This window comes from Melitaea cinxia, chromosome 20 (assembly GCF_905220565.1).
Source record: "Melitaea cinxia chromosome 20, ilMelCinx1.1, whole genome shotgun sequence".
Classification (NCBI taxonomy): Eukaryota; Metazoa; Arthropoda; class Insecta; order Lepidoptera; family Nymphalidae; genus Melitaea; species Melitaea cinxia.
In genome coordinates, this window is record NC_059413.1 from 1,693,893 (window position 1) to 1,707,827 (window position 13,935).

Genomic DNA, 13,935 nt, shown 5'->3' on the forward strand with positions numbered 1-13,935 from the left:
GTGATCTTCTGTTAGGTCGAGGTACTACCCCAGTCGGGCTGCTCCATATTCTGAGCAGGAAATTCCCTGCTGTTTCCTACCTCAGTTAAGATCATCAAGACAGTGATAAAAATAAAAGTAAACATTATAACAGTAACAGTTTATTTCCGACGTCACATACAATGTTTCGTTTTAATTTTAACATTAACGATGACAAATTGGCAAAGACACATAATTCAATGAATATTAGAAGTATAAACGTAATTTTTATACGTATTGTAAAAGATCTTGAAAGGGTTAAAAATATAAATTGCAAATATACGGGTTGTATTATCATTATTATTATATAGTCTAAAACAAGTCGCTTTCCGATGTCTGTATGCTTAGATCTTTAAAACTACGCAACGGATTTTGATGCGGTTTTCTTTAGTGAATAGAGTGATTCCAGAGGAAGATTTATATGTATAATACATGCATAATATATTAGAGGAACACTGATAGTTTTTGCAACCGTGCGAAGCCGGGGCCGGTCACTAGTTAAATCATAAACGGTATATGACTGATAACAAACATGTTGAAGTATATAGACTATAAGAATTTTTGATAAGGAGTTTGTATACAAAGTTATATATTTATAATACATTATAAAAAAATATACAATTTAAATAGAACATTTATATTGTTCATATAAGACTACAATAAGAGTATGTACTCGTATACTACATATTGTTCATGATTTTGATACATACAGGGATGTTCGACTCCTAAGTGCGTTTCTTGAAATGGGGGGTTCTGTGGGAGTAATAGATGACGTTCCATGTGAAAAAAATACTACTACTACTACTCTGGCAACGTACTTCTGCATAATCGTCCAATACTATTTTTTTAGCCTTAAAAAGCGTCGATAAAGTGAAATATTAATACTAACTGCGGCATACAACTAAATAGCCGCACATGGAAATGCATTCTTTTTCTCGTAGAATGTTTTTATTGTAAATTATAGCTGTGCTTACGCGCTCACGAAAGGTATCGTGCGAAAGGAATATATTAAAGTAATCTTTTAATAAAGTCAAATTTAAAAAAAAAATGCTAAGATTTTTTTTCTCTCATATGGAACGTGATCTATAACATCTGCAAAACCCCCTATTTAAAGAAACGCAGTTAGGAATCGAATTTAGATGTCTGTACAAAATATAATTTAAATTGAGAAGTTCTTTTTTAATGAGTATTGCTTATCGACTTTTTGAACAAATGAAGTAAATAGAATAAAATATTTTAGGTTTTTATTCGAAAACAATAGTATTATAGAATTATACATATGGCACTAAACGAAATAGTTAAAATAATAACAAAAAAAAAAAAATCTTATGCGAAAACTAGAACTTGTCAATTATTAAGTTACAATTAATTAACAATATTTAAGTAAAAATCTTATCAATACATTCATATTCCTATTTCTAAGAAATTTGGTTCAATGTATGGTAACTAACATAATTATAGTTATTTCAATAATATACAAATATTTACAGTGCCTTATGTTTTCCACTGCTGTCATCTCTTTTGTTTCGACCAATCTTCCTTTATCATGTCTGAGCCCTTCTCTCCAATCATAATGACAGCAGCATTTGTGTTACCGCTGACTATAGTCGGCATTATACTGGCGTCTATAACTCTTAGCCCTTCTATACCATGTACACGAAGTCTTGGATCGACGACAGCCCCTGGGTCCCAAGATGGACCCATTTTCGTAGTTCCACACTGATGGTAAATTGTCATACTTATTGTTCGCACTTGGCATTCGATATATTCGTCTGACATAAATTTATATTGTTTGCAATTCGGCAATGGTTTCATATATAGCTTTGATCCGAACTGTTTGAACGGAGAGGCATTGGCAACCTGAAGTGCTATTTTTATACCTTCGATAAGTCTGTTTACATCCAAACGATCTTCGTGGTATCGTGGATTCATTATCGGATAGTCGAATGGATTAGAACTTCTTAATCTTACGTAACCCCGAGTGTTTGGGCGTAATAAAAGGGGCATGATAGTCCAGGCATCTTTATTAGCTATCGGTCGGTATACTGTGTCATATACTTCATCGGTAAGACCTAAAATTTTTCTTACAATTTGACCGTTGTCCGAAGAAAACGAGGCAGGTGCCATATGGAATTGTATATCTGGCCATAGACCCGTGCTATTAGCATATTTAGTATTTACAAAGGCTATCCCTTCTAACCCTCCCAATGTTGTCATCGGTCCCCTTTCATTAACTACATAATTCATAGTGACAGGGAATGCTTGAAAGCGATTTTGAACAATTGCTACTGGTTTATCGACTAGAAACGTCAAGCCTCCGACCCCTACGTGGTCTTGTAAGTTTTCTCCTACAGGCAAATCTTTTAAAACTTTGATACCGACATTCCTTAAGTGGTCTTTAGGCCCTATGCCAGATAACATTAGCAGTTGTGGACTATTTATTGCTCCAGCAGACAATATAACTTCTTTTCTGGCATATACAACTCTTTTAACACCATGCTTTACATATTCCACTCCGTAAGCTTTCATTGTTATTGGATTAATTAGAACTCTTGTAGCTTGTGAGTTAAGAGATATGTCAAGGTTCCTGCGGGTCCTCACAGGTCTTAAGAAAGCTTTAGCTGTACTGCAGCGTGATCCTCGTCTTATTGTACCTTGAGCGATCATAAACCCAGTCTGGTATTCCCCATTGATATCCCTATTTTCATATCCAATCTCCACTCCTGACTCAACGAACGCGGCAACTAATGGAGTTCTCCATGGTGCTTCTTGTACAGTCAGATAGCCTCCACGACCATGATATTTATTGTTAGCTAAGTAAGGGTTCCTATTGTCTTCGGATTTGATGAAATATTTAAGTACATCTCGATAGGCCCAGCCAGGATTTCCGAATGATTCCCACTGATCAAAATCATATCGATTTCCTCTTACGTAAATCATGTAGTTGAGGACACTGGATCCTCCAAGTACCTGTAACAAAAATTATTACATTTGTTTGTACAGTTGAATTTTTAATATATTAATTGAACATTTAGTTTTTTTTTGAAGTAAAACCTCTTTATATGCACGTTTGACTTGGGGAATAAGCTGGTGAATGTGTGACTAGTGCGATACGAAAAGTGTGGGCGGGTGAGGCAAACGGAGCAAGAGAGAGAGAGCTTACATTTTCTTCCTCTCTTTCTCTCATAGCCATTTACGTTTCGTATATCGAAGACACAGTGCAGACCTATTGTGAAGGCCTTTTATTGAAGAAGTTTTACTTCATTCGTGTGGTCTAAAGCACTCGTTTTTTTTTTGTACCCAATAACTATATTAAAAACAATATTTATCGAGCACATTAGAAAATTTAGTGCAACTGAGCTGTTGTTACGTATTGTATAAGAAGTAACCGAAAAAGTTGAGTTACACTTTGTTCGTAATACGAGTACCATCTAGTAACTATTGTACTTAATTTAAATCATGTTAAACTAATTATCTTACGTTGAAAATTAACTTTCAATATTTGTATTTTTCTTAATTTTATTATTTGCTTTAAAAAAATTCTTTCAAACGTCATATATTACGTCATTTGTTGCATTTATCAGGTAAGTCACTCTTAGGTAATTCTATCCGTCACTCAAATTATTATAACGTTTTAAGGAATAAACTGATTTTAAAAAAACTGAAAACTAAACGTAGCTTGGTAACACAAACATACGGAGAAGCGTCTCCGGTCATTACAAATATTTGTTTCCGGTTAGGATGTCTGTCCTTGTGGGCCTGCCCATTGTACCTCGAAAAGCACGTTAAGCTGTCGGTCCTGGTTGTTATCATATGAATCTGATAGCTATCATTACTCACATTATTATATCCGTCAACTTAATTAAGCTAGAACTAATTAAACTAGATTAAGCTACAATCCTTCTCCTATACGGAGAAAGAGGCCTATGCCCAGCTGTGGGATATTACTGGTTGATACGTGACAGAAACGTTTACCGTGGTTTGGTTGCTTGCGTTTCTGTTATGAATGCTCTATAGATGTATTATCATTTATCTAGTTAGTAAAAAAAAGAGAGATTTAATTTCAGAACGATATCTTTAGTCTGTGGATAAGTGTGTAGTGCTGGCACAGCGCCATCTACCGTTCCTTTTCTGATCCCGGTTGCTTGAACCTCGTCAATACAATGATTGTACTTCCGATAATTCTACGTTAAACTATCGGCATCAGTACAGTGTGTTTGATATGTCCACTTTGTGATGGTATCTCTGTAATATAACAATTGACTCGATTATCTTCATTCGTTTTAACATTATCAACCTGTCTCTATTACCTTGCCCCGCGGCCAACTACATCTACGTTTCTTAAAACCTAAACAAGCGTATGATGTAGGCTCCGTCTTGTATTGCCAGTCCAACTTCGTTAGTTGTAAGTAGCCCGCTAACGAAGGGACGTCGGTGATCTCGTTTTCATCTGGTCCTGGAAAATTAATTTTTTTTTTATAAATTATTATATCTATATATTTACAAGCAAAAAGCGGGACTAATACGAACAGCGTAAAGTATGTCTACATTTAGATTTTTTAATATACATATAATTAACTAGCTCAGCTCTGCGGTTTCACCCGCGTTAATTAAAAAAATAACCTTTAGCCCTTTTCAGTAAATAGTCTATCCAACGAAAATAAAATATTTCGATTCGAACCAGCAGTCCCTGAGATTAGCGCGTTTAAACAAACAAACTTTTCGGCTTTATAATGTTAGTATAGATATCCGCTCTCAAAACCCATCTTTTCGGTGTCAGCGCCCTCCCTGTTTCTCGGTTTTCAATGCACATTCTAGCGAAAGGTCTCGATAAATGTATTCAAAATAACCGATATTAGAAGAAAGTATACTGTCATTCAATAAGTTTTGATAGTAAATTTGACTTACCACTTTCCAGTAACAATAGATTCCAGTCCTTAACTTCTGTTAATCGATTTGCCACCACCGCGCCAGCGGAACCTCCGCCTACTACTATAAAATCATATTCTATCCTCGGTTCCTTATCGTGAACCTTGGCTTCCGGATCGTATGAATTATAGTTGTGGTAGGTAAATGCTCCCAATAATAGTGGTATTAGCCAAAGACCAGTGACGCTCACGGTTTTCAGAGCCGTCGATGCCAAAAGTACGTGAATGCCCATTTTGTATTTTGTTTATCTAACTTTTTATATATTTCTCGATTGGTCTTATCCACTTATAATATAATTGGATATAATTCTACTTTGGTTTTTTGGTAAGACTAGGTGAAGCAGGGGGTTCCCGTTCCTGTCTGGTGGTTTGCATTTGCGCATAACTTTTCTAGTACTCAGCGGCGTTAATTGACGCCGAGACATGTTAGCAGTCGCTGCTGCGTCTCGGGGATTTGTATTCCGAGTCTTGTATCTGAAATTTAAAAAAAATTTAAAATTATTTTTAATTTATTGATTTATTTATTCAAGGACCATCAACGCACGGTACACAGTATCTAGCGTATGTACAATTTGGTTAAAACGTTCGTGTACCTCGGATAATTAAATAAATAGTAATACATATTTTATATATAAATCGATTAACAGATTTTCAAAACGTCATATTTTTTTAATTATACTAGACAAAAAAAAAAATATTCTATTATAGATTAAAAAAGTGTGTGTGTCAGTTCCGACGCACGACTGCAGTTTAATCCTTCAAATCGACTGTCTAAATAGGCATAAAAAAGGCTACTATTTTGAGAAAAAGATTAATATCATATCAAATGGTAAATAAATGAATCAAGTAATGCCATCTATCGGATATGGTGTTATGAGAAAACGTTGTCGTCTATCGGAACTCTATGGCGTTACGAGAAACGTAACGAGGTCATTCGTTCAGTAGATTTTACTCCTCGTATTTTTTTCATATCGGCCTTATATGAAAATCGACTCCAAAATATTTACATAATATTACATAAATTAATTGTTTTTATTTTTTGTTTACAGGTACTTATAAAATTTGATACCCGACTATCGTGTGAGGATTGAGGTATTGTTGTTATTTATATTGATAATTAGCTGTATCCTGCGCGCGTTGCTACGGTTTTTTTATTTTTTTGTTCCTACCAACTCAGAAACTTTTGTGGGCTCATAACACATACAATCGATGTGGGTCATACAAACACACATTCATTTTATTATTTATATATAGATGATAGTTTTCGCTATTTGTATATATATATTAGAAAGTTAAGTTACAAAACAATACATTTTATATAATTCGCTCCTCAATCAGAGCAGTATTATGAAGAGCGAGATAAATATATGATTACAGCGCAGGTGTACGAGGGACGGAACGAACGCCTAGATATTTCCTTGTTACACGGAAGATATGATCTATTTCTAGACTTTCGTGAAAGTGTTCTGGTAACGTTTATTATTGTTAATTGTATAGATTTGAGTATCATTTCGATGTGTAATCTTATCGGAAACGTGAATCATCAAATACTGAGTGTATCATTCTAATGAAATAGGAAATTAAGTAATTGGTACGTAATTAATTTATTCAATAGGCTTAAACCCTGTTTTTTAATGTAACTAGGCCAGCATACAAGCGTACGGCTCACCTGATGGTAAGCAATTACCGTAGCTTTTAGAGGTCTGCGATACCAGAAGCATCGCAAGCGCGCTACCGACCCTATCGCCAATTCCCTCCAGGAGCTCTGGTCACCTTACTCACCACAGGAATACAACACTGCTTGGAAGCAGTATTATTTAGCTGTGATGAAATTTCCTGCTGTGCCCTATTTCAGTCAAGTGTTGCGTGTAATCAATGTTTACTAAACGTGATCTTCACCCATCTATTTACTTGATGAAAATTATTTATTTATTTATTTATACTTTATTGTACACCACAACTACATTTTAAACAATAAACACAATTAAAAACATTAACAGACTGTAAAGTACGATGGGCGGACTTATGGCTATTTAGCCATTTCTTCCAGACAACCCAAAATTATTTATTTATTTATTTATTTATTTACTTACTTATAAGGGATGGTACACAGCACAGAAAAAATATAAAACAAACAAGAATGAAAATAATCAAAAAGGCCAATTACGACCATCCATCCGTTTAAATTTAAATTAACAAACGTGAAAAAAAAAAAAGGAAAAAATTTATATAATTATATATTTTAATATTTAGATATTTTAATATTATGTAAAAATTATGTTATAACTACTGTAGTTTAAAGTTAGTTAGTTTTGTAATTTAAATTTTTAACAAATAAATCGCGAACCGGTTGAAAAAATTTTTGCCAGGTTATACATATTATAGTCACCAAGGTCCTCTTTAGTTTCGATCACCTATTAGTATGTTATCTAAACTCGAACAGTGAAACATATAGTTTGTACTGGACCGAATAACCAAAAATGGGTTTAAAAAATAACAAAAGCTTATGGTTTCGGCGCAAGTCACACAAAAACACAAGAACAACAAACAAAAGGAGATAATCAGAGCGTGACGCTGGTTATCATGGTCTACGGTTAAAAGCCTACAACGTGAGTTACTGATGGCGTTAAAATTGCATTGCCGTGATTACTTAGTATTGAACATGTTATGTGATTTATGATTACATAATTGTTTGCTCGCAAACGAAAAAAAAAAAAAACAAAGTCAAGTAAATACCTTATTACGGACAGCTCAAAAAATACGCGTCAAATCTCAAACTATTTTTTTTTTGTCAAATTTAAATTTTAACGGAATTCAATTCAAACGGAAATACAGTGGTTTAGAAAACCTGCTTTATCTGAAGTCTGTTATCGTTTCTTAAGCGGTATCTCGTCATCGTTATCATCATCATCATTACAGCCTATCACAGTCCACTGCTGGACTTAGGCCGCCACAAGTTCAGCAGCGTCTTCGACGCGACAAAGCCAGCCCTGCGGTCACCAGCGTGATGACTATGGGCAAAACACATGAGTTCACACCATTTTTGGCTCGAACTCGTGGAAGCCTATGTCCAGTAGTGGACTGAGATTGGCTGATGTAATGATTTATTAAGCCTTGATCTTAGGCCATACGGGAATAATCGCGATTATTATTTTGAGTAAAAAGTGACAATAGCGTCTGCAACGATCAAAATTATCTAATAATACCTAATAATAAATTTTAATCAAAAATGTTTATCAAAATGTTTTAATACAAACTCCCTTTTTTAATTTCTTTATTTCATGTTCTTATTTTTTAACCGAATCCAGAAAAGGAGGAGGTATATATATATATATATATATATATGATAAGGATCTGATGATAGGATCCCAAATATATCGAGGGAAACCCTCGAAAATCCGCATAACTTTTTACTGGGTGTACCGATTTTGATGATTTTTAATTTAATCGAAAACCGATGTTTATCGTGTGGTCACATTTAAATTTCATCGAGATCTGATAACAACTTTTGGAGTAATCTTTGATAATGCATATTTACTTGACTATTTTTTCGTCTACCTACGTTGTATTACTTGTCGATGTAATTGAAGTCGGTTTTTTTCGTTTGCCAGCAAACACAATTATTATACTGAATCCTGACTATGCTGTTCCGTTGTTAATACTGTATTTGGAAACAATATAATTAAATTAATTATACTTCTAGTCCAGCTTAGTTAATTCCTACTAGTAATCATACGGCTTTCTTAAACAGAGTTTGGAATAAATTGCCTATAAAATACCTTAAAATATTGTCGTTGATAAGTTTCGTTCGTTATTAAAATATGAATATTGATATATAAATAGTCTAAGGAACGCCTCATTGTTTTTAATAGCAAAAGCTTATATCATATTTTGTACCAGTCGACCCTTATATTCTAAAGTGTCGAACACGTGAAAATCGAAATAAATGGTTGTTACGTTTCAAAAATTACAGTAAAAAATTTTTAAGCACGTTTGACTTTGGGATTAAACTGGTGAATGCCTGACGAGAGCGATACGAAAATTGTGATCGGGTGAGGCAAACGGAAGTTGAGAGGGAGATATAAGTTAGTGAAGATAGAGAGAATTACGTTTCGTAAGTCCCGACTAGAAAAAAGGTCGGACTCAACCAGATTATGTATTTGGACCGGATCAGGATAGAATGAGGCATGCCAGATCCGGCGAGCTCTATCAGGACCAGGTCTGGTCCAGACAAGGATAGCCTGATTTAAAATATAATCAAGTATGGTATAGTGGTCAAGGATAGCCTAAAAGAAATTATGCGAAATGAGCCTGTATCGCGCTGTCAATGTTTTTAAGCGCACTTAGTATAAGTATATACAGTTATCAAGACACTCTAGCAGGGATTGCATTTCTACACAGTGGAGCAGTCGTTAGTAATAGGAAATAGTTAATTAGTAGTTAATTATTAGAAGTTAATAAATAAAATTTAATTAATAATGATAATTAATTAATAATATGTACGATTTTATTTTTGTGTTACCCTCACATTAGGAATTCTAAACATTTTTGAATATCATATCAAAAATTGACCGCTTCAGCGGGATTCGAACCCGTGTCTCCGACTCGGACACGGTCAGTCGGAGACGCGGGTTCGAATCCCGCTGGAGCGGTCAATTTTTGATATGATATTCAAAAATGTTTAGAATTAATTAATAACATAAAAATAAATAAAAATAATTAATATTTTAAGTAAAAACATAAATAAATAATAGGTACATTGGAAAAAATAAACGGGAATAAATATCATAATTATTATGTTAAGTAACAAATTTATAATATCAATTCGCTTTTTTTTTGTTAAACAATTTTTTCAAGAATATACATTCGTATTTTTTAAAAGGACAGGACCGAACCGGCTGATCAGGATGAGATGAGATTTCCTTATCTGGACCCGATCAGGAAATCTCATCTCATCCTGATCAGGTCCAGACCAATCATCTGCGTTACATGCCTTATCTAGTCCTGATCAGGCATGCCCGGTCCGGTCCTTCTAAGGAAGACGAAAAAATTTCTACTCGGGCGGTGTCGAGACGTCGACAGTGACGTAGGGACTAGTCTATAAGCTTAAAAAAACTGAACGTGCTATGGAACGGGCTATGCTTGGGATCTCTCTCATCATTCATCTCATCATTATCATCATTTTTATTATAATTTTTCCTCCCGTGAGAACCTACTATAAGTATATAAATAGATAATTAATACATAATGAAATCTATAATATAGAAGATATAAGAATGGAAAAAAAGTTTGGCTATTGGTCCACCCGTTCTTAAATTTTCCACTTCGTAACTCGTTTAGCAAATCATTGTTATTTGTATGGACTACTTTTTAATTACCAGTGCTATTATCTTTTTGCACCGATTACATTTGACTCACAAGTAATCATTGTTCAAATAGCATCTTTCAATTTAAGAAATCACATCGTAACAAATAAAATAATAAATAAATATCTACACAATACACACACACGGTCGTCTGTTCCTAAAGTACAACCCAATTACTGTGTTATACGTAACAGCCGACTAGTATAGCTACAGATTTTATTTTTCGATAAACATACTTATAAATAATACATATATAAATATATAAATAAATATTTATATTATACCCAGACTCGGGGTGGGAATCGATCCCACAACCCTCAGAGCAGAAAGCAGGGTCACTGCAACCTGCGCCAACGGGCTAGTCAAATAAATAAATATCTTTAACAAACACACACACACACACACACACACACGGTCGTCTGTTCCTAAAGTAAGTTAATGCTTGTGTTATAGGTAACAGCCGACTGCTATAGCTAATATTTTTTCGATAAACATACATGAAAATAATACAATAAATAATTTAAATGAATACTACATTTCCGACGATCCCACAACCCCCGGAGCAGAAAATAGGGCTACTACAAAATGCGCCAACGGGCTAGCCCTAAAAAAGTCATGAATATGTCTAAGTGTTACAAGTTATCATAATTATATCTGTTTCTCTTAGTAAATGCAAACTTTCGCAAAAGATTGTCATAATATTATATTTTGTGGGACAATTTTGACTTACTCGTTTTTTTAATTCCTTCTATAAGTTCACAATCACTATAGGTTAGGTTTAAAGGCATTTTTTGTCATTGACAGATTATTATCACTTACATGAGAACACATTTCGTATAAAAAAAATTCTACATCGCACTTGTAAGAAATAAATGACTATGAAGTAGGTAACATATTACTATTTTAAATTATTACATAATATAGCAATTTTTATTAATATAAAGACTAATTTAATTCATTTTTTTAATAAAAGTAAAATAAGTTCTTATTTAATTTAAATTCTTTTATTTGCGGTAGGGCACAGCAGGATATATCCTGCTCAAAATCTGGAGGACTCCTTCTGGAGAAGTACCTCGACCTTACAGAAGGTCACCGCTAAATGATACCGCTCTCAAGCACTGTTGTGTTCGTGTTGTATTATTGTGGTGAGTAAGGTGGTCAGAGCTCCTGAGGAGAATCGAGGTTAGGTCGGCAACGCGCTTGCCATGCTTCTTACATTGAAGGCGTTTATAAGCCACGGTAACCGCTTACCATCAGATAAAAGGTATAATTGTGTTTGCTCGCAAACGAAAAAAAAACCGACTTCAATTACATCGACAAGTAATACAACGTAGATCGACGAAAAAATAGTCAAGCAACTACGCGTTATTAAAGATTACTCAAAAAGTAGATATCAGATCTCAATAAAATTTAAATGTGACCACATGATAAACATCAGCTTTCGATTAAATTAAAAATTATCAAAATCGGTACACCCAGTAAAAAGTTATTACGGATTTTCGAGAGTTTCCCTTGATTTCTCTGGGATGCCATCATCAGATCCTGGTTTCCTTATCACGGTACCAAACTAGGGATATCCCCTTTCCAACAAAAAAAGAATTATCAAAATCGGTACATCTAGTAGAAAGTTATGCGGTATAATACAACGTAGGTCGACGAAAAAAGCGTCAAGTAAAAACGCATTATTAGATATAACTCGAAAAGTAGTTGTTAGATCTCAAATAAATTTAAATGGGACCAATTGGCACACACCACCTTTCGATTAAAACAAAATTTGTCGAAATCGGTCTACCCGGTCAAAAGTTCTGATGTAACATACATTAAAAAAAAATACAGTCGAATTGAGAACCTCCTCCTTTTTTGGAAGTCGGGTAAAAAGGCAAATTTATTACACTGAATTTTTTAAGTTAACATGGTTATTTTTATTTCTAAAACTACATATACTATGTTTTTTATCTTCATTTTGCGCAGCTCAATATTTCGACATTATCTACGAATGTCTTGTTCACGAGAAATTAATTTTATTAGACAAGGTTTCCGTAATAAGCATATATTTGCCTAAGTTCGTAATAAGTATACATATGTATTTTCATACTTCTCACAGCGCTGCGAATTTGGTTAGCGAGTTGCGAATATGTTGCGCAGCGGTATTGGTAAACAAATCTTATATAAGAGACGGTCCAAATTGATAAATCCGTGGCATTAGGTGAAGGTCGTTTCTCGAACTTTCGTTTGTTTCACATTCGAATGTGTGAGTTTTTTTTTTTAAAGTGATGTATGTAGTTGTGATGCTCTCAGAAGGAGAACAATGGATTTTATGTCATTGTTTACATAATTACGAGAGTGGCGGCCGGCGTTACATGCCAGGCTACATCTGTCTCGAATGTCTACGCCAGATAGGGGCCATCAATAATTTACGTACACGAATTTCCCGATTTTTCGACCCCTTTTCCCCGTCCTTGTCACAGATGCTCACATTCATGATACTCCCCCCTACATAGCGTGACGTCACATATTTTGCAATTTTATACCTATAAATTTATTGATATATTATATTAAAACACCAGTCTCGACTTTATTTTTGTTATCCTCTACCCCCCCCCCCCCTAAAGTGTGACGTAATTTATGGATGGACTCTTAAATTGTACCTCTTTATAATTGTAATTTTGCATATAAAAATATTTCGTTTACTTTTTAACTTTTCCAACATTATTTCTCCCCGTTTAACCCCGACACAAAAAGAGGAGGGTTATATGTTTTTAAATATCAGTCTGTGTGTATGTCTGTGGCATCGTAGTTCACAAACAGGTTCACAGGTTTCAATGACTTTTGTGTGAAAGCGAAATTTCCTTGCGGTGGTTCCTAGATATCTTTGTTAAAAATCGATAAAAAAAAACTTAGTTACCTCACCTTACCTTTGTTGATACATATTCGTAATTTTAATGAATCAGTTTCTGGGATAGGTTTTTGATTACGAATTTCGGGAAAGTGATTATTGTAATTATTTTTTTGTGTAACAATATATTAACCTCGACACTTGTTACTGTGTATTATAAAACAATAATTACGTGCTCGCGAATGCAATGTTTCAACTGTTGGAGACGTCTATAGTCTACGGTAACCCAATGTCATCAGACGGGCGACTATTTGCCAGCTTTGTTATATAAAAAAATCGCTCTACAAGTTCGTCCGACTTGAATGGTTCTAGTATGATAATTCTCTGTCCGTGTGTCACAGAAGTGTGTGTAAGTAACCTTATTAATTTATGCAAGTGTTCAACACCGGGTGAAGGCCGAATTGACCATTGGTTACTTTCACTCTTACGCAGTCGAGACGACTTCCCGGCTCCGCTGATAAAGTGATGTCATATGACCTTCACAGTTGTATAAGTTAATCATGTATTTAAATTAATTTATAATAACCATAAACATATTTAACCTGTCTATAAATAATACTATAGATAAGTATACAAATAAAGCGGCAGAAATTATCAATAAACAGACCACTCAAAAATATTTATACATATATATATATATATATATATATATATATATATATATATATATATAAATTGTATTAGTTTTTGACTGCTGCTGTGTGGCTACGGCAGAAAGAATATAGCC

The 13,935-nt window shown here is 34.2% G+C and overlaps 2 protein-coding genes across 2 annotated transcripts in view; one reads left to right on the forward strand and one right to left on the reverse strand.

The window, feature by feature from the left end:
* Positions 1-13,935, forward strand: part of LOC123663574 (flotillin-2) — a 324,503-nt gene that overhangs the window by 128,489 nt on the left and 182,079 nt on the right. The gene's annotated exons all lie outside the window — the stretch shown is intronic.
* Positions 1,246-5,179, reverse strand: LOC123663573 (glucose dehydrogenase [FAD, quinone]-like). Its single transcript, XM_045598245.1, has 3 exons — positions 4,927-5,179; positions 4,329-4,474; positions 1,246-2,988 (listed from the first exon to the last, which is right to left on the reverse strand). Exons 1-3 carry the CDS (start codon positions 5,177-5,179, stop codon positions 1,531-1,533), a joined length of 1,857 nt encoding a protein of 618 aa, XP_045454201.1. The 3' UTR covers positions 1,246-1,530.